The following is a 27,910-nucleotide window of genomic DNA, read 5'->3' as shown; positions in this document are numbered from 1 at the left end:
TTTAAGGTTTCTTGTAGCTTTAAAATATTATGATTCCATTGAAAACATATCAGATGTGTGTGTGTGAGTTACAAACTTAAGCTAGACTTACATTAAAAATGTTGAAGAACTTGTTTTAATAATTTCAACTAACCAAAGGCTTGTTTAGTTCATTCTCCTGAAGTACGAAAAGTATATGTTGATCGTATTAATGAACACTGTCTGTAAATGTGAGCACAGATTGAATACATAACTTGACTAATATTTTTGCAAAGCCATCCTCAAAACATTGAAAAGTTCATTACAACAAAACCAATCTACTGGTCGATGAAAAGGCAGGGCCCTCAACGTGGAACCTTTAAGTGCATGACATTTCAGCCAGAATACTGAGTTAGGAGTTTCAAATTTTGACTTTTCAGACATACACTGATACAAAAATACATCTCATATCATTATTGTTAAATATATTAGATACTTTTGTTAAGAATTGACATTTGTACTGTAATTTGACATCTAACTGAATTGCCATGGTAGGAGAAATACTAATGTGTAGAGAACTCATGAGAGATATATATAAGTATCTTATAAGTGTGTAATTAGTTGAAGCTGTTTCAGCTTTTGATTTGAGGCCTGCAGCTGTTGGTGTGACAGCATCAAGTTTCAAAAGAAGTTAGAGTAGGAATAAACAGATGAAGAGAAAAGGTCCCTGAGAAGAAAATAAAATAAAAATGCAACACATGGATTATCACCGCATTGCTTCCTGTTTTCAAGGTTTAGTGCTAAACAAGTTTCAAATATATAATTTAGTCAGTTTAAACTCATGCTGCAAACCAGGCTACGTAAAAATAATGCAAAACGAAAGATTAAGATTATTCAGAAGTTTGGTATTCCATTTTCTTTACATCTTATAAAAATTGAATGATCAAATTATTTTTAAATAAAGACAAATTAAGATCACATAATTACATTCACATAATTTGTTAAGAATAGTATGAATATTAGTTTACCAAAAAAGATTGTTATAATTTTAACATGTAGAGTTTGTTTACCTTTTGTTTATTACGATCATTATTTGAGGTGTTCTCCTCAAATATTAAAGTTTGTCACTTAAGAGGCTTAAGGAAAGTAATTTTTAAAGAGTGACTATTACATGATAGAATGCAGTTTATTTGAATGAGAGTAGTATACGTGTAATAAAGTCACAAGTTCTAAGTGTCCCATGTCAATTTGAAGTGATTTTTCGTGAGATTTCTATCAACATTAGGTTCTACTGGAATCTAGTCTCAGAAGTTTTTTTGCTATTCATTTGAAATAAAGTTTATTTTAGAAAGTTATAATTATATAAGACTATCATAATTCAGGGTTTAAATGTTGTAGTGTTGGTTTTGTAAGACGGTTCGGGTTTTGTTTTGGTTTTTTTTCCCGTTTGGTTTGGTTTTTGGCATCCTGAGAGCTGTGTCCTAGAATTGGTTCCCAAACAATTTTAAGTATGGTATGAGCTGTTTATGTCACTGAGTAAAATTAGATTTGCTTGTTGCTAATACGAGGGGATGAAACAGGAGACGTGGCCAAGCACGTGAGAGCCTTTTCTTCCAGGCATAGTTGATGAAGCTTCAGTCCTTCACTTTTGTTCTGTAAGGAATGAAAAGTTTGAAACAATCTGTCTCAGACAGAGCTCAGGCCGGTTGTAGTTAATTCACCAGAGTGCTCTTCAACATATTTGAGGTAAGTAATCAGTTTTAACTTGAATTTTATATAATTACAATGTGTAGCTTAGAAACCAAAGTTATAAGGTTTCTCGATTCTTTCCTTATAGATGACATAATAGTTAAAAAATTAAATTTAAAATAATGTTGACTAAATTATCTCAAAATAATTATATGTTAGTTATCAACAAAATATAGCTAACTTCTCATTTCAACTGTAATTCTGACTACTAACATGTATTTTTAGCATAATCATGTATTTCTAATATTCTCAATTTGTAGAATATTAGTGATAGCTTTTCTATAATATTGGGCATTAAATTGTATACTGTAGTTAGACTAGACTAAGTATAATCTTAAAGATCACCTACTTGTAATTCGAATCTTAAACCTTTGTGGTAGAATTACATTTGCTCTACATTTTATTGATAGTTTTGTTATGGACATTAAGAAATAGACTAAAATTCATGAGAACAAAAGTCATGTAGTTTTATAAGTTAGGAATAAGCAAAACAAGATCAAAATATCAGCCTGTCTCCCTAACTATTCGTGGAGTAATAAAAGGAAGAATATTCTCTCTCTAAATCAGGAAAAAATAAAGTGTTGCTCAAAATGTGTATCAAAAAGTAAACATGCACTAATGCTGTGGCTTACTTAAATTGTGGGCTTGCCCTTTGTGTTTCCTAAGTTGGTGTGTAGCAACTGGAAAACATAAGTTGTTAAGGAAAAATGCATCTCACTGGTTGGAAGGTTTGCCAGCAGAATGGAATAACTCACTAGTGCAAGATGAACTGCAAAATGAACTATGTTTATTTTTTGCCTATTTCTTAGAAACATTTTGTAGAGACGGGTACAAAGAGGCACACTTACACGGAATTTCGAAACTCATGTTTTCAAGTTGGGGTAACTTTATAGTTTCTAGAATTTATTTAACATTTTCTGTTGAAGCCAAATGACAAGTAATATTTTCATGTAGATAGATACAGAATTCCAAAGACTGATAAATCTAAGTTTCCAAAAGATGCCGGCTAAGCTTGTAGCTAAAATGCTAAAAATAGAATTGTTCCTTATTCTTTAAAAATGCAGTTTCTAAGCTTCAAGGTGTTATTGTGATTGTTGTATCTTTCTTTCTTTTATTTGTTTATTTTATTTGTTTCTTTTATTTGTTTATTTTCAAAAGGAGGGAAGACAACTGAGGTTACCAGAGGTGGGAAAGGAGTCAGGGAGGAGCTAGTAAAGGGCCATAAAAACCAATTGCATCGTGGGATGGGGAATATACTAACTATCCTGATTCGAGGTTCCCATACTGCTCACGACTGTTGACACTCACCTCTGTACCCTGTAGACGTGTACAACCAATCATGTTTCCATAAAAAAATACCTACTTTCTAGTCATTACACTAAATTGCAATTAAATTTAATATGAAAATTACATATGGATTGTAAAGGGTGAGCGGGTGTCCGATTTGCCCCGGTGTTGTCTATTTTGTACAGCCTGTGTCCTCCCTCCGCTCCCTGTTCTGTGGCTCATGCCGTGGTCTCCTAGCGGGAAGGGAAAAACTGAGTGGTCCTGAGGATGACTCTGCTACCCTCCCCTTCCTTTGGGACCTGCCTCAGCCCTCAGGACACCTTTCTTTCCTCCCCTCCTTTTCTCTCAGCCTCGTCACATCTGTCTGGCTTTACTCTTCACTGGACTGACTGCAGAGCCAGACAGTTCTGTGATGTTCTCATGAGTATTGTAGAATGCATGACCAATATACTTGTCATTTCAGACGCCGGCTTCATTTTTAATTGTATATGTTGTGCAGAATTTTATGCGGAAATGGGTACAGGAATATTTAGTATTTGTGGATTTGCAAAGGTCTCAAGACTTCCCTCAGAACCCCTCAAAATGCCACCAAGTCTTCTAGACTTCAGTGTGACCAATGTGTGGCGTGCCACCAGGGAAGCAGGAGGAGGCTGCGATTAGGGAGGGCTTGCTTTTGCCCAGGCGTTTGTGATTCATCCTAAAGCAGCAGCAGGGAGTCACTGGAACATATGACACAGAAGAGCAAGGTCACATTTATTCTTTGGAAGGATGGGATCACTCTGGTGACCATGGAGAATGGATTAGGGGTGCTGGAGGAGGCAGTGAAGGGTACCTTAAAACCTAGCTTCACCTTTGTGACTATGTTGACTCTAGTTTTAAAATTCTCAGTTGGTTTTACTTGTGAAATGTCTTTGATAAGTAAAACATCAGTGAAGAAGCAATGATTAAGAGTTTAGGCTGTGAAGACACCACTTTCTACCTATACAACCTTGTGTGATTTACTTAATTTCTGTATACCTCAGTTTCCTCATTTGTAAAAGGTGGGGAGGTTAATCACAGCATTCACCTCCTGTGGTTATAATGAATAGCAAGTTCAATCCATGGAAGGCACTTAAAAGTTTCTGATTTCTTAGTAAATAATAGCTTTTATCATCATCATCATCATCATCATCAATCACAGGAAAACATATAGCCTCTTATCCTGACCTCTGCTGACGGGGCGTCAGGGAGGAACCTCAGGAGAGGGGTTGTGAGTGGCCAGGATCTCCGGCCTGCTTCTCCCGATGCCCTAAGAAGGTGCCATGAGCCCTGCACAGGCAGGAGACTGCAGGCCGAATCTGTTTCTGCTCCTGCAGAGACCGTTGTCCACATGCAGTCATGGCTCTGTGGAGGGCGTGTGCATCCCAAGATGCAGATAGAAACCCTCCCTACCGTTCTCTAACAGTGGAATTTATGAAGGAAGGAAAAAAAAGACTTTTAGGTTTCTCTTGAGAATTTTCCTTCCATTTCATGTAAATAAAAACTTTATATGAAATATTCTAAAATATTTCTTGGTGAAACTCTGAAGTGTCCTGTCCCCATACTGGAATGCATTTGAATGTGTGTATTTGGCAGTGTTTGAAAGTCACTTTAAATCACCCCATTCCAACCAAAGAAAGGATGATGCTGAGGGTGGAAGTGAGGGGTGGGCCTGGAGCTCTGTGTCTGGTCTGTGACTGTCAAGGCAGTGGACATTGCACATCCACGTTTGATAGGAACCATAGTTGTATTGACCTCAAGAATTCCATTTGCTTTAAATCTGATTTAGAGTCTTGCAACTAAAAGGAAGTTCAGCTTTGTTGATAAATTGAGATAACTTTCTTAAATTTGTCCTTAATTTTGCATGGATATTTTACAGAGTTACAATTTAATTAAATGTTATTTTTAGGGACTAGGCAAATTGAAAGTTTTTTGGGGTTTTTTTTTTTTTTTTTTTTTTTTGAGAGTGTTACAGTTGTTTGCCTGAAAATTTTAGCTTCAGTACAAAAATCAAAAGATTTAATAAAATAGATGATAGGCTACTTTATTCTCTGTTTTGTTAATACAGTTTTCATGTGTAATTTTTCTTTCAGAGCATTCTAAGCTCTGTCTTCCTTTGTAAATAATGTCACACTTAAGGGTCACGTACACAAGATAAGTGGTAGTGCAGTCTACGTGGGTCCCGCTCGCAGGGCCAGTACATTAACTGGAGAGTGTTCCCTTAATAAATAACCTGTACAGGAATTGCATCTCAGGCTTTACTTCTAGGGAACCTAATAAGGATAGATGAAGTGTTCTACTGAGAAATCCATCAGTGTATCTGATCACTTTTGTAAGTCCCAGTTTTGCCAACAGCATTTGCTTAGGCAGGTTCCCCAGGAAACAGACTCAGATTTGCATGCTGGCTTATTTGGAGTGCACCTTCAATAGAAGCATCTGGAGGAGAGCGAAGGCAGCACACCTGGGCACAAGGAGATGTGGGATGGCAGTGTGGTTGCAGTGGAGCTGGGTAGACCTTCAGAGTTGCTCCCAAATGTAGAGAGGGGTCTGGGCGCTTGCACCCAGCATGGATCAAACGTTGACATATGATTATCCAAGGGACACATAGCCTGAGTGGGGTGACTCAGTGCATCTCTCCTGGCAAATGAGGAGTGGGTGTCCTGGTTCTGAAGAGTGACCCGGTAGCACACGGCTGGAGTCCCCCTCTTGCATCACTCAGATTCTTTTGCTTTTGTGTACTTAATTTGGGAACAGCTCCTCTGGGGTGCTCATTGGTCTGTTCCTGAGGAAGCTCCTGGAGGAACGTGAGTGGGATGCGCCGCAGCCTCCACTTACGCAGCTGCTCTCGGGACTGCAGCCGATACGCACCATGTCTCCTCCTTCCTGCCCCCAACTGCCCATCCAAGACTCTCCCCACTGTCATCTAACCCCTTTGGTGGTCGAGGGAGCCAGCCTGGTGAGGGGACCCTGACGTTCACCTCTGAAGGCTTGCAGACAGATGCATTTCTACCCACTGGGGATGTGGCACATTAATGGCTGTTGATCTGGGTTGCACAGACTGCCTCCTGGAGCACCCCCCGTCCTCACAGAGCAAAGCAGGGGCCTCAGCAATGACTCTCAAGGACTGTCCCACCACCCTGTCAGGTGGCGATAAGAGCAGTGGGTCCCATGGTCATGTACCTTATGCCACACTGCCATTGCTGTAAAGAACGTCACTTGGTTTATTTCCACATCATCTAGGATCCCACATCAATGGATCCATCTAGGATCCCACATCAATGGATCAAACGCTCTGTAAGTCCTCATGCTGGCTGAGGTCCTGCAGGCAGAAAAAAACCCACACCCAACCTATGTGTCAGTTCCAGTCAACATGGTGTAATCAACTGGCTGCCGACTGGCCACTTGGCTCTACTGAGGAATGGCCTGTGTTCAGGTTTGGCATTGGTGTGTGTTGAGCAGTACCTAGGTCAGCCTTGCTGACGGGAGCCCTTGCTGCTGGACCATGCATGGCCCCCATCCCTGCCACCATTCTAGGCTACCCTGCATGTGAGCCCATCGTGGGAGCACGGAGGAGGGCGACGGTAGCTGGCCAGTGTCGGCCGGCTGAGTGACTTTGGTTATTTGGTGCTTTGTCTACAGTGAACGCTCTGCAGGGTTTTACTGTGGATACAAAGATCTTCCCCCTTTGTGCTCAATGGGCCCATCCACAAGCCTCTTCTCCAGACTTCTCTCTCCTCCCTCTTCTAAACTCTTCCCTTCCAAGCTCTGATAAACCAGCCAGGCCATTCACCACCATCCGTGAGAGCATATATATCCTAGCCTCAGGTGACTTCTGTTTCCACGAGAAGAGGAGCAGGTGCGCTGCCTGCTCCTTTGTGGGGAGGTTTCTGCACACCACAGTCTTTCAAATGGCCCGTAGTTCTCTGCTGCAGATGGCCTGGCCTTATTTCAAACCCTAGAGGTCTGTGTTGTGACTCTTCCTCCGCAGCTTGCCAGAATACCACTGGCATCCTTTCCCATCACAGACATGTCAAACCCCGCAGGGGTCCCAGGATGTGCAGCCTCAGCACTAGGGCTGCCTGCACCACAGCCTGGACCTACTGCAGAGCCCTGTCTGGGCCCCCCTGAAAGCTGTCAGCCTTCTGTGTCACTCTGTAAATGTGTCAGAGTAATTTTTCCAAGTGGAATAGACTGCTTCTAGAATCTGAAGTGGTTTAAGAGGCATTATTTTTTCTTTACAATGGTGGCAGGTGCAAGAGACAATCATTTTTTCTTTTCTTTACTTTTTACTCCCTGTATGCCCTAGAACACTGGACCCCTAAAAACCTCACTAACTTGACAGATCCCAGGATCTTGGCAGGATTTATGTCTCACCTTCTAGACACGTGTTTTACTAACGCCTCTAATATATTTACCACATTTGCTCATCTGGTTTAGTTAACAGGATATATGGATCTAGCGGACAAATGCTGTGTTCCAAGAATGTCTAAGATGCCCCAAGTCCCTTCTGAGTATAAGAAGGCAGAGGGCAAGAGAGTTAAACATAGCCATGGGGCAAGCAAGCACTGTAGTCCAGCCACGAAAACGTGAGCCACTTCTGTCCTAACTGTGAGCTGAACGGGAAAAGTGCGTCTGCCAGCTGCATGGCTGCGCCCACGCCCCTGGGGCCATTTTCATCAACAGGAAGGGGCGAGGATGTGTCCCCTGGCACAGCAGCTGCAGGGGACGTCTACTCGGCGGAATGCTCCTCTAGAATATGTCTGAGTTTTCTAGGGCCACCCTGGTGAGTTGATGGGGACCCCAGCCCGTGTCCTGTGAGAGGGGCTGTCATCTCTGCCATTTCTCCTGGGATGCGGCGGGCAGGAGAGGACGCCTCAGAGCCCTCCTCTGGGCCTTCCCCGCTGCAAGCGCTCTTATGCCACAGGCTGAGAAGCTCCCCAGGTGTGCATTCCTCCAGCCACCAAATGCGTCCCTTTCGCTTACGTGTCTGTTCACCAGGGCAATGACTACTTGGTAGTTCTGTGGACTCACTGTTCTTCGGTTTATCACCGCATGTGTCCTCACTGTATCAGAGAGGCATTGATGACTTTGGGTCTCTGGTATCAATAGTAGAGCTAGATTCCATGTCCAGTGTCCTCAAAATGTCAGGAATTGCTCTTTCCGCCTTGTTGGTAACTGAATTAAATGGTCTTTGTTTCCCTTGGAGAAGGGCTGCGTGAGTCACTGCTGTCTGGACTTTCTCTGGTGTCCCAGGGTGCTTCCTTCTGGGGACATCGCCTCTCCTCAGTCAGGGATTTCCAGGGCTGGAAACTGAGCAGAGGGTTGGGGTGTGTGTATGGGGTGTCCCTCATTTCTCTCGATGTGTGGGTCGAGTCACCGCCCATCCATCTGCAACTCTCCAGCTGAGTGTAGGCCATTGCTTTCTCCAAGTGTCCGAGAGCCAGCCTAGCAGCGGGTCAGCACCATCTTCCTAGATCCTTGCCACAGTGTCAAATCCAGTGTCATCGGGAGATGGTCCGTATTGTCAGTGCTCCTTTACCCAGCTTTGCATTCTGTCTCCCTTTTTCAGCCCTCAGCATCCGTCCCCTCCTTACACTGCCCTGTGCTCTGACAGTGCTGAGTAGGTGCTGCCCATCCTTTGGGAGTGGTCCCTCTACTCCCTCATCGGGCACCGCACTTCTCTTCCTGGGTTTCATGAGATTTAATCTTTGTCGCTGGCTGGGCAGCCGGGGGGAGGAGGTGAGCGTGTTGTCACCTCCTCAAGTGGGAGGGAGGAGAGGGTGCAGTGTGCCACATATGTTCCAGGGACATCTGGAGTTGTCACTTCTTGAGTACTTTGTTCCAGATGTTTCATCCCGGGTCTCAGGGTCCCCTGCTACCCTGTGAGGGCCCTGCTCCTGACAGCAGACTGGCCTGGAGAGAGAACTCCGTCTTCTCTGGCACCCCCCTCCTGCACAGTGCCCGGCCAGCTCCTGCTCATGCTGCCCCCATTGCAGAGGAGGGAGGCTCCCCCTGTGCTGCAGGGAGGCCCTGGGCTCTGCCAGTTTTCCCTGCCTCATCCCAGCCTTGCATCACCTTTCCCCAGCGCCTTGATGAGCCCAGCAGAACCACGACTCTACTGTCCTCCTAATTGTCACCTCGTCTGAGGCCCTCGAACACTGCACACACCATGCCCCAAGATCACTGCCTTCTACTGGTGAAGGCTTTAGCAGTGATGCCTCACTGTGTGTCCTGAGCTGTCCCTGCTCCACCCACTGCCAGAAATAGGGTCCTCGTTGCCAGTGACTGACAGGTGACCCAGTTCCAAACTACCATTTTAGATTTGCTTCCCAGACTACGTCTGGCCACCACCTCTGCTGCGTGGGTTTCCCCAGGAAACACTAAGAGACGGAGATTTGCATGTGGGAGGTTTATTGGGGGTGCTCTAAGAGCAACTGTAGGGGAGCTGAAGAAGCTTGAGTGGCAGAGGAAGAAGTTGAACTGTGAAGTGGTGACAGCAGGGGCCTAGGCCAGGACATGCGATGTCCTGGGTTAAGGAAGGGGCCCAGCCCTTGAGCTGGCATTGGCCAGTCATTGGCTGCCCGGGGAGCTCACCTCAGGCGAGTCAGCTCTCTTTGGCAAAGGCAGTTCGTGTAGGGAGCAGGCGTGAGGTGTGAGCAGGAGATAGGCCTGGCTGCGGGAAAGAGAGCTCCTGGTGACACAGGAAGACTGTGGCACCCTCACTACAGCATCTGCTGCGGCAGCCTTTCTAAAGTATTTGTGTTTTTATAACTATTTGACTTTTTCCTGAATTTTTAGGAAGTCATTTTCTTTTCTTGTTTTACTTCTGTTGGTATGAACAAAGTGTAATCACATAGTACAACAATTAAATATTGTGTTTAATGGAGATTTCATGGTTGATTTATATTTATGCATCTAGTCAACAAGAACTGGCAGGGTTCTAGGTGCTGGGACCAGCCTCACAGAGAAAAAAACCACCTTGCCCTCACAGAGGTGGGACAAATGATATGGGAAGAGAGATGCAATATTTTTTAGATGTTTCATCAGATAGGATATAGGATAAAGGAGAGAAAACTTTTATTTAAAAATAATTTGCTAAGGTTCAGAATTAGGGAAATAGGTTAAAGCTGCCAGCAGAACTGACCCTCTGCACTGTCCTATCCGGTCCTCTAGACCCCCAGCCAGCCCTGTGCAAATTCAACCTTAAATAGTGGTTACATTCAAAGAGACATGTCAAAGGACAACTAAATAATTGTCCCTTTACTCTGAGCATAGACAATTAGAAGTCATTATTATTTTGGTGACTGCTTTGATTAAATCATATTCTGCTATCAAAATATTTTAAGAGAACAAAAATAGAAATGTTTAAGTTTTTCATATATATCAGGAGGAATTAACAGTAAAAAGAATTTTTACATAATATCTCCGGTTTACATATTTTAGTGTGAGTATACATGGAACACACATAAACATAAATTATATAATAATTTTAGTAAATTGGTATTTCAGTCTTGATTGTTTATGTTAATGACATTATTGAGTTCTTCTAATTCGATGTGAGTAATATGTGTAGTAATAGTTTCCAGAACTTTGTCAAGATGCAGCATCATCATGTTCTATGAAATATTAAGATGATCTGATTCAGAGACATGAATCTATACTTACTATACAATAATAATAAGTACTATGATGCTTTCTCTGTAGTAACATTATTCTAGGAGCATTGCATTTTCCATTTGGAGCTACGATGACAAATTTTATGGAAATATAGGCCTCCGGATATGTAGGATACATAAATACATTGGGGAATGTATCACAGCAACTATAGGGTTAACTGGATTGGCTGTGAATGTTATATGTCCAGTGATAATAAAATGGCTTTGTTTGAAAGAAGTAATCAGAGGGATGATAATCTTTATGAAACTTATAATTCTCATGACATTAAGTCATTGTAATTTACCAGCCAGGTTCACAATCCACATGTTGTGAGAAAGACAGTCAGCAGCTACGAGGAGTCAGATGAACCTTAGGACTCTGGGAATCACAGCTGTGAGCTTCATTCACAGCATCACGGGACTTAGAAGAAAACTGTTGGATCACTCATGATAGCAGGAAGATCTTTATGATGCCAGTAAACAGCCCTGTGAAACCCTCATGTGTTAAAAAAAATTCCTGAATAACTGAATAATTGAAAAGTATTGTTATTGGATGCTACATTTTTTAGTTGCTATAGCTTTCAGGAAAATGATGTGCAATCAAATATTCCAAATATTTGCAGGTACTTTCTGAGGAATTTGCAGATAACTTCTGGATAACAGAACACAAAACAACAAAAACTTAAAAATATATAGTTTTCTAAAAGGCTACATATTAAATCAAGAAATAAATCATCTTTTTCATTTGATATTTAATTCAGAGAAGTATATATATTTAAAGGCAAAGAGATAAGCCAGGGTCAAATAAATCATGCTTTTATGTGCCACTTTTGTTTGGGAGTCTTAGTGTTAAGAAACCATAAGTCTCCGAGTAAATCTTCTCTACCATTTTCTCCAGAGTTTTAGGAGGACCTCAGACTGGAGTAGAGTTTGGGGAAGGAAAGGAAGAAGAGAAATGGCAAAGAGAACTCCAGTTGTTGACGTAGCAGGTGCAGATATCAGAAAGAGACGTGGTTCCATGGACCACTTCTCGGGCACGAGACAAGGTGTCAGAATGACACAGCCCTGCGGTAGAGCGTTTCAAATGTATTCCATCAAATGTCAGGATGCATCCTAGAAGTGAGGTGATCAGGAGCCCCCAGCTGTAAGGAGAAGCCTAAGAGGCCATTTGGGTTGACCAGTTGACAGAACTGATCATCATAAAAGTTTTCATCACAGCTAAATAGAGCTTGTCTTTAAAACTCAGCCTGGTTTATGTGAAAGAAAAAGGGAAATACCTAAGATGGTAGAGCTGAAAAGCAAAAGTAGAAGCAGTGCTTTTAAGATGCTAATCTTCCTCCCAGATCCAACCTATTCATCTTAAGAAGGTAGAACTTTATATGATCTTGAACTTTAAAATATGCCGTTCAAGACAGTGCTTATGGGCCAACTTGCATGCTAGAGAATGGAGGATGCTTGACCACTTCAGTGTGAAATGAGGGAAGTTTCAGCCTGTGAATTATGATATGTGCATCAATCATACCATTACAGCAGTAAAAGGCTCTGGAAAATAATATGTAAATGTGTCATTTTCCCCTTTGTTAGATGGTTCCAGTTCTTTTTCCAGCTATTCGTGGAGTTTCTATTGAAGTTGGTATGATCTCTGTTAAAGAATAGGTATGAGAAACATATGAAGTCTGGGGAAAGATGGAAAGATTTAGGTTTTTAATCATGATGCTCTATCATAGACACGGAAATCTGTTCCACAAATGCACTGTAAATGAGAATATATTTTACTCAGTTGCTTTTAACAGTTATAATAATAGAGCCCCTACTGTGTGCCAGGCACTACTCTGGATGCTAAATATATAATGAACAGAGCAGACACCTTTACTGTTCTCGTGGAGATAAGAGTCAACAAAAAGTAAACAAATAAATTTATCATTAAAATGTTATGGAAAGAACTCAGTGAGGAAATGGTTCCAGTCACTTGGAGAGATGGAGAGTCAGGAAGTTTATTACACTAGTGGGACAGAAACATTAGCGGGACCCAGGTGGACTCATGTCCTGAGATCCTGGAACCCTGGGTGTGGGGACAGCTGTAGTTATATACCTTTCTTGAGCAGGCATGCAAACCGTTTATTGGCCCTTTCTGTATCTAGGCAGAGTCACACAAGCAGGGGGGCTTCAAAAAACAGGTCAGGGGCTTCACTAAGCTGGGGTACAGAGACAGGAAATGTGTGGTTAAGTAGGTACTGTTAGTTTCAATCTCTAAACTTATCTTTGGCAAGCAGTTTCTGTGAATTTAGGAGGCTCAATCAGAGCCACGGAAACCCCAAGAGGCAGACTACTTGTTTAACCAACTCTCAGGGGTCCTTGGCAAACAAGCACATTCCAGCTGCAAAATTAAAACAAAAGGGGGGATAAAACATTTACACTTTGGGGTCCACTTCGGTGAGTCCTGAAAAGAGTTATGGAGGAAATAAACAGGACACAGTTGTAGATTATACAGGACAAGAGAGACATGGAAAGGGTGCTCGTGGAAGGCTGAGGACAGAGGTGGCAGCCACGTGGTATGGACCAATTTTCCAGGCAGAGGAAACAAGCTGTACAAAGACTATGATACAGGGAAAAGCTTATTCTGTTTGGGATTGAGAGGGAGCCACTGTTGAGAAGGGCAGAGTGGGGTAAGACGGATCTGAAGAGGCTAGATCATATGGAGGGGAATCCCCTCTGAAGTGCAGTGGGGGGCCACTGAGTGAGTTAAACAGGACAGCACGTGCTCCTGCTACCGGCTGTCATGTGGAGAACTGGATGAAGAGGGGCAGAGTGGGAGACCACCCGTGAAAAGCTCCCCGCAGGCACGAAGGAGGAGCAGACTTGGAGCAGAGCAGCGGGGAGGATGGGTCAAAGCTGTACTGAGGATGTGGTATGACAAGGCTTCTGATGACGTGGATGTGGTGGTGGCAGGAATCACATCACGGGTGGCACTCGTTTCTGAGACAATCAGCTGGAAATAGCTGGTGCCATTCACTGAGATGGCAAGAGAGACAGGGGAAGAGGAGATTTGGGAAGAGGGGTAAAGTGATTGGAAATGAAGTTACTTTTTTAAAACAAGTTCAGTTTGAAATACCAAGTGGGGAAGTCAGACAGGCAATCATCGGGCAATTTTGAGTCTAGACTTCAGAGATATTTTAGGTAGATGAGTAAATTTTGGAATCATCAGCTTATAAAAAGTAGTTAAAGACATGGTAATGAATAGGATCCCCTTGAAAGATCAAGGGAAGAGAAGAGATGGTCCCAGAACAAGTTCAGGCATCATCCAACATTTAGAGGCCAGAGAGAGAGAAGGTTCTGAAAGAGGCTGAGAAGCCAAGTCCAGGAAAGTAGAGAGTAAAATTAGGAGAACATAAGAAAACAAGGAAAGTGTTTTCGTGGAGGGAATAGCCAACTCTTCCAACTAAAATGAACAGCAGAATAAACAAAACTAGGAACATAAGCAAAATAAGCTTAGAAAAGTGAATATTGAATTTGGAAGCAAAGAGGTCATGTAATCTCTCTGACATTAACCAAAGGTAAATATGATGTAAGAGCTTTTTCAGGAAAAAATATCCTTCTGCTAAAGACTTCCTCGTGCTCTTGAAAAGTCAATTTGACTTGGAAAGATAACGAGTCAAAATAGTTGAAAGACGTTATTCACCGTGTTGGTAAAATTTTCTTACGCCGTGGCTCACCACTGTAAGCTTTACTGCCTGTGCTCTCCCTGTGTGTGTATTTTTCAGGATGTTTTAGGTTAGCGTGATAGAAGCCCAAGTCAAGGAAATGCAAGCAAAGATGGAACTTATTAACATAAAACACATCAGGCAGTGCTGAACTTAGGACCTCAGATGGTGATGGTAGTACTTCAGCCTTGCTCGCAGACCCTCTCTCCCTCTTTCATTCTTCCAGATTTCTTCTCTGGCAGAATCTCTCCAAGTGGTGGGAATGATGGATGTTGGCAGTGCGGTATTAGGTGGTCCACTGTCTTCTGATACCAGAGGCAGGCTTTTCTCTCAGAGTATCTATATCAATTCCAGGACAACTGACACTAAATGGCTTGCTTGGATCCTATGACGTCCCAGTGCCATTCACTATGTCTAGACTGATGATATACCCCGGCTGGTCAGCCTGTGCCACATAGAAACCTGTGACGCTGGAGATGTGCCCACATGACTGACAGCTGGACCACAACCACATGGAGCTAGAAGGGGTGAATCTGGGACAGACAACAAAACAGTAGACAGCTCCTATAACATGATACAGAAGTTGACAGTAGGCGGCCACTGTGATATGATAGAGAAGAAGACAGTAGGTGCCAACTATAGTACACAGAAGGAGACAGTAGGCAGCCACTATAGTATAGAGGAGACAGTAGGTGTCAACTCTAATATCATACAGAGGTAGACACAGGATTGCATCTGGGCCTAATGCAGTTCCTCAATATAGCACTTTGTCAGTATTAACTCAGCTTTCACTGCAGCCGCTAACTTTTCCCTTGTTGATGCACGCGCGCTAGAACAGAGGTTGATGGTAGGTACAAACCAAGCCAAGAACTGGAGAAAGTCTGGTACCAAATAACACCTGGTTCTACTTAAGAGGCCAGGTAAGCAAATGCCACAATCTTTGTGAGGTCCTTAACGTGTGCACTTCATTGGACAGGCACCACTCTTGCTTGGTGGCTGGTCTGTGTCTTGCTTCTGACGACTCCATTTCTGGCTGTTGATATTATTCCTTAGTCAAGAACTATGTAATGACACGGTAAAACTTCATCCAGATTTCTGAGGGTACTTGATAAAAACCAGGACAAAACATTGAGAAAAGTATAATATTTGAATTTCCTGTAAATATAACACTATGTTTAAGAATGGGCCTATGGTTGAGGTAAAATATGACACAAGACCACAGTTTTATAAGCTAACGTATGCATGCCAGTGGATATGTGCTTTTTTTTTTCTTTTAGTCATTTACTCATTTAAATAAAGGTTTCTTCCCTGTTCAGCTCTGTTACATATTTAAGGGCTTATCCTGTTGGTTTGGTGTATTTTGTAAAGAACTGTTTAAAAGGGCAGAGTTTGCCATTTTATTTTAAAAATCAGTCCTGTGGTAAAGAACAGAAAATGACTTGATGACCTTTTAATCTGGGTGTGTGTGTGTGTGTCTGTGTGTGTGCAGGCACATGTGTGAGCACACACATGTATATGTATTTATAATAAGGTAGGTGTGATTTCGAGAATTATGCTGATTGTAACTTTGAATTAAACTGATAATTACAGTCCATTACTTTGCTCTATTTAGGTATGCCATGATGAGCAATTTGACTAAAAGATAAAACAGAACTATTCTTGAAATTACTTGGTCATCCTAAATGTAGGCATAAAGCTGAGATGAGTATGGTATTATTAACTTTGCTATTAAAAAAGGAATATATATATCAATTCTATAAATCTGAAAAAATACAGAAAAATATTGAGGAAATGCTATTTTAAATGAAAGAGACAAATTATAGGTGGAAAATGAGTAACTACTTTTTAGTTTATAGTATGTTTTTCTATTGATACATATTTTGATATGTATACATTCTATCTTTTCATTTAACATTATATCACTAATTCCCTAGGTCATTATATGTGTTTCGAACATATTTCATATATATAAAACATTAATTTTGTAATGCTATAATAATCCAGTGAATTAAGTACTCTAATATTCAACCCTTCATCATTTAGTTTACAGTTTTCACCATTGTAGATAATGCTAAAATAAATATCTTTAAGCACAAATTCTAGTTTTTATTCCTAGTTGTTTCTTTGAGATAAGTTCCTAGAATTCAAATTACTATGTTTGAGGTTCTTGACAAATATTTTTCTATAGGGGTCATGTTAATTCTCACTTTCAACAACAGAATAGCATGTCCATTTTTCAAATGCTTTGCCAATATTGACTATTTTCAGTTTTTAAATTTCCTTCAATCTTTAAAAACAGTAATAGCAGTTGTGTTTATTTGCATTTCTTCTATTCATAGTGAAGCTGAATGTTGCCACTATGTTCATTAGTCATTTATATTTATTTCTTTGATATATGTGCATATTCGTTGCTTGAGTTTTATTGGATTTTTTGTATTTTTCCTTAATTGAAATCATTTATATTTTAAGGGCACTACATTGTCCTATCTTTAAGGTAAGTATTTTTCCCAATTGATCTGCTATTAAATTTTTTGTCATGATGTTACTTTGTCATACATCTACATGGGTAAGCACCTGCTTATTACTTTCATTTTCCTAATTGTTGGAGACCATTCAGAGTGATGTGAGTTATGCTGCAAACAGTGAGGCAGAAAATACATTGAGAATCGCTGCTACTAAATAACATGGGAGTGAGCTGTTTCTTGGGAGTTTAAAAGAAAGAGGAGATAAAATGTGTGCATTCATTGTCAGTGCTAGCATGACCTCGCCAGCTTTAATTCCATCAGCACACTAACTCGCTCCTTCTCTGCCAGCTGTGCCTCCTGGAAGAGTAACTTGTATATGTACTGGGTGTCTCTCATTTCCCACTGCTCATGTGCTCATTCACCACCCCTGTGTGTGGGCTTGTTTCTGGACCCTCTATCCTTTCTTTGTCTAGTTCTTGATCCTTCTGTCACTAGCTCATTTTTTTCATTACTGTAGCACTAAGCCATACCACCACATCCAGTAGAATAAATCCCAGTCCCTACACATTCATTTGTCCAACAAAGATTTATTGATTGCCAACTGTATGCACATACCCATACTGGTCATGGTGATGTAGTCACCTGGTTGATTTCTCATGTGGATGCACTGTCATTTTGGGGTATGATGCATCATGAGGGAAGTAGTTATATAGTAAGAAATTACCCTTCTGTATATTAGAGCTAAGTGACGTGGCTTATGAAAGACAATTTTTGAAACTGTGGAAAAACGATTTTCCAGGAGTTTTCAGATTAGCGTCTGGATGCTATAAGAGGTTTGCTAAGCCCCAGTCAGCAAGCCCTATGGCCTGCAGGACCTTACCCGAGGCAGGCAGAATTCCCTCCCTTACCCTCAGCTGAATCCCCCAGGAAGAAATGAGGGTGCTGGAAAAGCCGCACGCAGTGGACATCCTCCACCTCGTACCCGGGGGTTACCCTGGCTGGAATTAACTACTGAGCGTGTGACAGGAAAGCACAGTGTAAATCAGATCTGTGTCAGAGTGAGCATGACCACCAAGCCTCAACCCCAGCCCTCTGCAGCGCTGCTCCAAAGACTTTCAGGTTTTGTTTCATCCATCGCTCTGAGCTTCCAATTTTACTGTATTATGACTAGAGAAAAGGATTTGCATGAGATACATGCTTTGGCATTTCTTCACACTTCCTATGACCTAGTATGTTGTCCGTTTTGTAAATGTTCTACGTGTGCTTGAAAAGTGTAAGCGTTTCCCTGTTTGGGGGTAGTGTTCTGTGCCCATTTAAACATTTGTAATTGTATTGTCCACGTTTTCTCGAACCTTTTTCATTTTAGTGGGCTTGATCTACCAATATGTTAAAAATCTTCCACTAGGAAAATGGCTTTCTCAGTTTTTGCTTGAAGTACTGTCAGCTTTCATTTGATATGTAGAGATGAACAGATATGGAATAAGCATATCCAGAAATGTTGTTAGACGCATACACGTGTGGCTATTTTATAGCCTCCTAGAGAACTTATTTATTTTACAGCTACAGTGTTATAGTAATACCTCACCCCAAGACGTCCTGTAATCGTGGGAATACGGGCACAACATACGTGCCAGGCGGCTCCTGGCTTTTGCTCCTATCCCACTGCCAAAGAAGGAGTGGCTGCAGTTTTTATCTTCTCTGGGGAAAGGGCGAGCGGTAGTGCGTTGTGGTGAGTGTGTCAGGCTGGAAACACGCACCACCTGTGCATGGGGGTGAAGAGTGGGCCCTGACACCAGTGATGGAGACGGTCTCCTCAAAATGGGTCCAGGAAACAGGCTCCTGTGGACCCAGAGGCTCTGGGAATTTGTGCTCCTTTCTCCCTCCTTCACTTCCTCTTGGAACCGCAGAGCAAGCCCTGGGCCCAGGATCGTCCCCAGCAGGTGCCCTAACCCCACATGCAGTGCTGGCTGGGAGAGGGACGGGTTGGATCTCTGCCGGGTGCTGAGTCTCAGACGCAGCCTGTGCGTGCTCGCGGGGTGGCCTGTGCACGTGGCAGAGCTGCTCCACCGTCGCAGAGCTGAGGGCAGGACTCGCACTTGTCACCTTGAGGTGGGCTGCACCTGCCTTTATCCCAAATGCTGCTGTTTTGCTTTACAGTCTATTTTACCTTGAAATCTGCTCTGTCCGATGTTGACGTTAGTTCACCGCTTTTGATTTTAACGTTTCTCTGGTGCACATTTCCACCACTTTGCCTTCAACATTGCATTCACTCATTCAAAAAATATCTATAAAGCTGTTAGCTTACATCTGTTTTACTCTATTGAATTTTTTAAGTTTCTTTACTTTTGGTGCTCTCCAGATTCAGAGTGATTTTATTTAATAAATTTGAATTAATTTATTCTGCTCAGGAGTCATTATCTGTTTTCAACCTAAATTGTCTCCAATTATAGAAAATTCTAGGCAATTACTTCTTTAATCGTTGTCTTTCCTATATTTTCTCTAGATACTCCCACTGGCTCTTCAGTAAGACATAGTTAGACCTCACTCATCAGTCCTTTAAACTTATCTTCACATTTTCCACACTTTATCACTCTGTGGTATTTTCTAAGATCTGCCTTTCAATATACTGATTCTCTGTTGAGATATGTGTAATATGTCAGATATAGGGAAAACTGTCTTTTTATATTTTATAACTTTATATAATTTATTCTTTGAGTTCTTAAATATAATTGAATTTCTCATTTCTAAAGGGTCTATTTAATTCTTTTTCAAACCCACCTTTTTATTTGTTTATTTTTTATTGAAACATGATTGATTATACAGATTTGTGGGGTACAGAGTTGACTATTGGTATTTGTGTACAATATGTGGTGATCAAATCTGGATAATTAGTATATTCATCATTGCAAAATATAATCATTCTTTGTGTCCATTAACCAATTTCTCCCTAAACTCTCTCCCCTTCTCCCCTTCCCCTTTTGCACCTGTTGTAACCACAGTTCTGTTCGCTTCTTCTGAAGGATCAATGTGTTACCTTGATTGTCCGTCCTTCCTTCCTTCCTTCTTTCCTTACTTACTTCGTTTAGTTATTTATTTATTTTTATCTCCCAGTTACCAGTGATATGCATTATTTCTCTTTCGGTGCCTGGCTTCTTTCCCTGAACATAATTTTCCCTGAGCTCATCCATGTTGCTGCAAATGGCACAATTTCATTCTTTTTTGTGGCAGAGCAGTAGATCACATTTTCCTTATCCAGTCATCTATCAATGGACATTTAGGTTGGGTTCATATCTTGGCTATTGTAAATAGAGCTGCAATAAACATGGGATTGCAGGTGTCCCTTCGACATGGTGATTTTCATTCCTTTGGGTGTATGCCCAGTAGCGGGATTGTGGGATTGTTTGTCAGCTCTATCTCTACCTGTCAAACCCACCGTTTTGAAAATCACATTATATTAACTCCTTTTGAACATCGTTCATGTATTTATCATTGTATCTCAAACTACTGGCAATGGCCTATTTAGACTAGGCATGTCAATACATGTTAGTTGAAATAAACAGTGTCATTTAGCAACATTTACTTAGTAGACACTGTGTTCGATTCACTATGTTACATGCTATGACAGAATCAAAGAATGTAGAAGGCAAAGTACCTATCCTTAAGGTTGTTTTGCTTTAAATAACACATAGGGGATTATGAATTCAAAATCATATAAAAACTGATAATTTATGCAAAAACGTATATATAATGTTTCATGTCTGGAGCCCTATTCATAAAAGATTGATAACTATATTTGAGATATACGTTTAAATCCAATCAAAATGAAGTACAGCATCAACATACTTTGAAGGATGATTAACAGGGGAAAAGGTATAATTTTTTAATGACAACAACAAATTATTTTAGAAAATCAAAGAGTCTATAAAAATTAATTTTGTTCAAGATATATTAAAACTCAAAATTTCTTATCATGGAACGGACTTTAAGTTCTAATATACTTATTTCATCAATGGTTTCTTGCCAGCATGAATACCACTTTGCAGTTGTTTGACCTCAACATGCTGAAGAATTTGTATCCTTCCCAGTGCTAATAATAATAAACATCTGAAGGAAGCTAGCTGAACTAGATAGCCTATAAAGTGTCTCTTAGCAAAAATTTAATATAGTGTTTAATAAAAATTAAAGCCACTTGTGAGTTGTGAGAAATATAAACTAACATTATATGAAATAACGAAATCAACTTTTTAGAGAAATATTTAAGTGTTCCTCCTAGTCATTTCTGTTTTCCTTATCTAGAGTAAAGGCCTTTTTTATGCAATGCAGTTAAAACTGGTAGGTGGCAGATTAACCCAAAAAATTAGGTAAAGTGGGCAGTCATAAAACATGATATATTAAGAAATAGAACTGGTTTTTTAAAAAAAGACAGGTTTAGGAACAAATAGCGGTGGTTTTGGTAAATACTCGTACAACTCACATATGGGAGTACTAGAAAGCAGATCACAAGCCTCCGGAAGTCAGCATGTCGTCAGTGTGTTCTGCTGAGGACCTGGTGCAGCCGCTCACTGAAGCTGTCAGTGAGGCAAGTGCACATATGTGGGGTGACTCGTAAATGAAAGCACATTCCCCAGTTTCCTCTCCCCTGGGAGGACCTCACCAGATGATGGCAGCGTTGGCTGAGTCTCCTTCCCAGTAGACAACTACTCACACTAGCCTACTCCGTTGTGAGTAGGTTTCAAATTACAGAGTATAAGTTGAAGAAAGTCTGAAGTAGCCCTCAACTTATTTTACTACTCGTTGTACATTTAAGTAAAATTGGATGTTTTTCCATTCAACATTTGTGTTAAGTTTATGCACATACTATGCCAGGTACCGTTCTAGGTGCTGTACAATAAACTAATAAACAGTTGAAAATCTCACCTCTCAGGGCATGAGATGAGCTTTTACAGTAAAATAAATAGGTAAAATATAAAGTATGTCATGTGGAGCTATGTGCTTTGGAGAAGAAGCAGGACGGAGCCTAGAGAGCCCTGTGGTGGAGCTGGTGGGGTCGTCGTTTAAGATGATCAGGGACGGCCCCGCTGACAGTGATCTCTGAGCAGAGAGTGGAGAGAGGTGAGAGGAGCCACGCGGTTACCTGGGGGAGACCTTCCAGGTGGAGGAGGCCATAAGTCAGGAGCCTGAGGTGGGATCGCACTTGGGGTACATGGGGGGTGAGGCCAGCGTGGCTGGAGCAGTAGAGAAGTCAGGAGGGGCCACGTCCATCAGGGTAAGGATTTGGGCTTGTACTGAGTGAAACAGGAAGCCATAGGAGGCTTTTATGCAGAGGTGAAATATGATCCAATTCATGTGTTAAAAGGACCACTTCGGCCTCTGTGTTGGAAGTTGAATCAAGGTTGTACTGACAAGACCTGTAAATGGATTGGATGTGTATAGAGAAAGAAAGGAACTAAGAACGACTCTAAGATTTCTGGCTTGAGCAGCTTGAAGGGTAAAGTTGCCATTTAGTGAGATGGAAAAGATTTTTACAAAAAGCGGGTTGGGGAAAACAGTTTTGTAAAGTTTGAGGTCCCCGTTGGATATTGGAGTCTTGAGTTTAAGGTGAGTCTGAGCTGCAAGTATATACTGGGGAGTCCTCAGCTTAAAGATGCATCCAGAAGGAGAAAATGCTTATAAAAAAGAGAAGAAGTTTGAGGACTGAGCCCTGGGGCAGGGAGATGAGAATGGGAAGGGGCAGCCATCGCAATGACAAAAATGCCAGGTAGGAAAAGTCTTTCAAGCAGGAGGCAATGACTCTAGGTCACGTGAATGCACGTTCTGTTCAGCAGAGAGGAGGCCATCGGTGACTTTGCAAGAGCGAGTTCAATGCAGGGGCATGTCTGGAAGTCAGTGGTAGAGAGAGTGGAAGACACAGAATTGGAGACAGTGAGTGTGCTCAGCTCATCCAAGGAGTCTTGCTGGATGGAGAAGTGGGGCTGGGGCTGGAGACGCTCAGGAGGCACCTGCTGTTTGCCAGGACACATATCACAGCCTGGCAGGTCACCAGTCACAGGTCACCTCACCCCTTCTGAGACTGTTTTTTCAATCTTGTATGTTTAATCCTTGTTAAGATTTTTTAAATATTTAAAATACCAGAGACCTCATATTTTTATGTTATCAGTCCCCTTCCCAACATGTCAGCTCTGAAGACACTTTAACATGGACAGCATGTTTCATTTTTATCCACCAGTCTGCACCCCACTTGGGATTAGCTCCTCATTCACAATCATTATTTTAGAAGAGTGGCCACGAGTACTAAATGTTTTCTCCATGGGCTGAGCATGTTCATAAATCGTAGAGTATTTCATTCACTATCTACACCTCATAGGATTTACTCCATCTATCCAGCCCCATTTTCTAGAAGGTAACTCAGTATTTGTCAAATTCGACAGTTCATTCATTCATTCATTCATTCAAGGCATTTAATTTGTGCCTATTAGAGTAGCCCCCTCTTATCCACGAGGGAATCGTTCCAAGCCCCCCCGTGAATGCCTGAAACTGCAGATCGCACCCAGCCCTACACTACATATATCAGCACTGTGGCCATAACTTCTGCAGTTTGAGACGTGACAGCAAAAATAGCATGAATTTCTTTTTCCTTTTTCACAATTTCATGGACAGAAGATCTGTTCTTACCGTAGACCTTAGCAACTTCAGCATATACTTTTCTTTCCTCAGTAAGTCAAGAGCTTTCACTTTTTCACTTAAAGGAAGCATTCTACAGCTTCTCTTTCGCATACCCGAATTGCCAGTGTCACTACTCTTGGGCTACATTATTCAGTCAAATTAGGGTTCCTTGAACACAAGGACTATAGTATGTGGCAGTCCATGTGACCACCGAGAGGGCTACTACACGGCTAACAGGTGGGTGGCGTCCACAGCATAGATGCACTGGACAAAGGGAGGATTCGCACCCTGAGCAGGACAGAGCAGATGGTGCGAGGTTTCATCGTGCTATATAGAACGCTGCACAATTTAAAACTTATGGATTGTTTATCTCTGGAATTGTCTACATAATATTTTTGGAGGGCGGTTGACTCTGGCTAAGTGAAACCACAGAACGTGAAACCGCAGATAAAGGGGACGAATGTACTTGTCAGTTGTACTAGTTTAGGGATGTGGCAATGAATCCAACAGAAAAGATTCACATGGAGTTTACGTTCTAAAGAGAGGGAGGCAATAAACCCGTTACAAGCGGGTAAAACAGGCGCCCGGTGCAGACCGAGGGGCAGTTAGGGGCATCCTCATAGCAGAACTGCCATCAGCCCTCCCTGAGCCACGACAGAAGGGTCTTAAGAGGGTCCTAGAGTTTCTCAGTTTTATGTAAGTGTGAACAAAAGCACACGTGGTGGACAGAATAACAGCCCCCAAAGACGTCAGTGTCCTCACCCCAGAACCCCTGCTCTGGTTACCTTACATGGTGAAAGGAGATGGAGAGTCTGTCTGTCCGTCTGTCTGTCCTTTACAGAAATTCTGCAGCTGTCACCATCATTGTAGATACTGATAAGCACTTGAAATAAATTTAATAGTGTGATGTGATAGAGAGTGACCGAGTGTCCGCAGAAGGCTTCTTTTAGGAGGTGACATGTGAGCTGCTACTGAAGGGTAAGAAGGAACCAGGAGGAGGAGAGGAAGTCACGGTGGCAGCAGTGGAAGGTAGAGAAGGGGACAGATTTGGGACACGTGTGAAGGCAGAGTAAGTGAGACTTGCTGGTGTGGGGCTTCAGGGAAAGAGAAGCAGCGAGGATAAGCTCCAACCTGGGCCGGAGCAACCAGGCTGGGGTGGGATGGACTTTCTGATACAGGGAAGACTGAAGGGGTTCGAAGAAATGAGTAAGTGAATAATGCCCTCATGAAATCAGTAAACATTTAGGTGCTGAATAATGTAGGTTGTCAGTCCTGGGTATTGAAAACACTGTATGGTAAATAGCACAATTTTATATAATCATTTAGAACATGGGAAAATGCCTATTGTTAAATTGAAAAGAGATTTAAAGAGTTATTTCAGACCATGACTTGTTTGTAATAAGGACACCTCCAAATCATCCCTAAAAATAAATGTACCACATAACCTTTGCATAAAGCATCCCAGAGAAGAACATTTTATTTTCTAATTTATTATTTTACTACATTTACAATCAGAAAAGTATTTGTAATCTCTGATTTTCACTTTATAGCTTAAAAAACACTTTATTTTGTTCCATATGTAAATGAAAAAATGAATAATTTTTTAAACCTCTTCATGGAGTTGGAATTGTTGCTGAAACTCTTACTCTACATAAAACAATGAGTATTTGTACACATTTGTGTAAACATTCTGATCTTTCTTAAGGTAGGTCAGTACTTAGGAACTTTATTATAGGCAAAGGTAAGTGTGGTGGGTAACTTGTAAAGAGCATTTTTAATTCTGAATAATTTAGTAGCTAAAGAAAGATGTAATTTAATCATTATGAGTGTTGGAGTCTCTCTTTTTTAAGATATACAGGTACCAGTCTGATTTCCTCCCACTGAGTCTTGAGAACTTGAGAACTTGATTATTTTAGGTTCATGCTTCAATTTCAAGTCTGACCCTGCTGAATTTTGGAAGCTGTATACATACATACATATATATGCTAATTTAAATTTAGTTATTTAAATGTATGTTTATTGATTTAAATTTATTGATTAAAATCTGAAAATATGGTCACTGGATTTCATATGAATTTGTCATATCTAAAGTATTTTAAATGGCAGATTAAATATCTCCCAGTGGTTGAAACACAGTGGCATGTTTCAAAGTAATATTTAGTTATCTTTTTAGAAATCATTAATTTTGAAAATCTATTATTGGAGTAAAACTATTATTTGGGGGGTCAGAGTAAATCAGTATTGACTAACAAGTTCTCTCCCTCCGCCCCCCACCTGCCCGCTGTCCCTGCCCCACGCCTGTCCTGGCAGATGGTCCGTGAACAGTACAGCACGGCCACGGACGGTGCCCACATAGAGAGGCCAGAGGACCAGGACGTCTACAGCATCGGCATTTACGGCTGGAGGAAGCGCTGCCTCTACTTATTTGTTCTTCTTTTACTCGTCATCCTCGTTGTGAACTTTGCTCTTACAATTTGGATTCTTAAAGTGATGTGGTTTTCTCCAGTAAGTACTATTTTTTTTCTGGTAAGCATGTTCTCGTTTTGTTTGCTGCATCACTTCATCTGTATTGAAGTGATAGGTTTCCTTTAATATAATTAATGTGTGTTTCTTTCCCATCTGGATCAGAATTTTCAGTAGCAAAATGTATATATAGCATTTACTTTTTTCCACCCTTTTTAAAATCTATGAACTATATACTGTGTTGGATTTCTTTGTTTTTACTGTAATTTTCTTCATTAGTCATTATTTCTATACAGGTGGAAAACTGTAATAATCTTGAGTTTTGCATTGATTGAGTCAAGATTGTTTAATGGTTATTTAATCAATTTTTTAAAATCTATAAATCATCTGTTTTCCTAATCTCGTTTATTTATAATTATACTATTTAGATGCCACTCTCTTATTTTTTAAAAATTTCATTCTAATATACAATAAGTTGATGTGCACACTTCAGCATTTAACAATTTTAGTAAATAAAATACCAGTAGTTCTAAGGAACTCATATATTTTTTTAAACATCATCATGTTTCAAAGATAGCTGTGTAGTTTTATATGCTCTGATAATACTTAGTGTACTTTTTAAAAAAATACTCATTTAATGTAGAATGCCTTAATTTTGCAAGATAGCTACAGTGAGATAAAAAATACTGCAAAGAGCATCACAGATGGGTCAGTCTGTTCCTCATATGTACCTGTAGGCGTGATATATGCACAGGCGCTTTCCAAGAACAAGAGTTGTAGTCCTTTGGTTTGATACACCTTCAGCTAGATGGTATCCTTCAATTTCTATGCAATTATTTCCATTTTGCCATAGTTCTATAGCCAGTAGACACATTATTTATTTTGTCTATGTAATAGCTATATTTTCACATATGCAAAGAGGTACCAATCAAATCAAAATATATCTTGAAATGTGTGTTTAGTGTATTTAATATATTTAAGTATATAATACATTATACATTGTGATTATTATAAATTATATATAAATAAAAATATATTATAAATACATATAAATGAATATATAAATATGCTATTTATTTATTTAATTTTTATTGAATCAAAATTGATTATACATATTTTGGGGGTTCCATGTTGAGATATGTTAGTCAAATCAATATTACTAGCATATATATTGTTACACATCATACTTATTCTCTATGCCCTTGTCCAATCTCTCCCCATCCCCCTCTCCCTCCCCCTCCCACCACTGATAACCCTAGATTTCTTCCCTCCTTCTGAAAGAATAATTGTTACTCTGTTGGTTTTTTTGGCCTAGATGATCTGTCCAATGCTGAGAGGTGTGATCAGGTCCCCCCAAATTATTGTAGAGCAGATGCTTTCTCTGTCACTCTGGAATGGGCTTTGTGGAGAGAGACATCTTCTTTTCTTTATCTCTGCTGGTGACTATCCTTGTGTCAATGCACTCCAGTGGCTGGCGGACCATCTGCGTGGTGGTTGTGGCGTCTAGCTGCTTTTGCGGCAGCCATGGTTGTTGTGGTAGTTGTGGTGAGCCACCCACATGCAGGTGATGTTTTTGGCATGCTCCTTGGTGCTGAAGGTGTGCATGGTTATGGGGGGGTCCGGTCCCTGGCTCGATCCCTCTGGTCCCTGAGGCACTGGCACAGTGTGCCTGGTTTTGGAGGTTCCAGTCCTTGGCTCCAGACCTCGGGTCCCCGGGTAAGCCCCAAGGTTCTGGTGTGGTGTGCCTGGTTGAGGGGAAGGGGGTCTGGTCCCTGGCTCCATGCCTTGGGTCCCTGGGGGGGGCCCCGAGGTACTGGCATGGTGTCCCTGATTGTGAGAGGGAGGTCTGGTCCCAGCTCCATTACTCAGGTCCCTGCGGGTGGGCACTGAAGTGCTGGTGCGGTATGCCAGGTTGTGGGAGAGGGCTTCGGTCCCTAGCTCTATGCCTCAG

General features: G+C 41.3%; 1 protein-coding gene across 2 annotated transcripts in view; it reads left to right on the top strand.

The window, feature by feature from the left end:
• The first annotated feature begins 1,554 nt into the window (after positions 1–1,554).
• The window catches only part of SGCG (sarcoglycan gamma), a 108,324-nt gene continuing 81,968 nt past the window's right edge, over positions 1,555–27,910 (top strand). The window contains exons 1-2 of one of the 2 annotated variants that reach the window (XM_063103165.1): positions 1,555–1,704; positions 25,807–26,001. In XM_063103165.1, coding sequence (XP_062959235.1) covers positions 25,807–26,001 — 195 coding nt within the window. In that variant the 5' untranslated portion in view covers positions 1,555–1,704. The remainder of the gene's footprint in view (positions 1,705–25,806; positions 26,002–27,910) is intronic. The other variant, XM_063103166.1, reaches the window with a different exon arrangement.

This window comes from Cynocephalus volans, chromosome 7 (genome assembly GCF_027409185.1).
Source record: "Cynocephalus volans isolate mCynVol1 chromosome 7, mCynVol1.pri, whole genome shotgun sequence".
Lineage (NCBI taxonomy): Eukaryota > Metazoa > Chordata > Mammalia > Dermoptera > Cynocephalidae > Cynocephalus > Cynocephalus volans.
The sequence above is the reverse complement of the archived record's forward strand: the minus strand, read 5'-3'. Positions and strand labels throughout refer to the sequence as shown.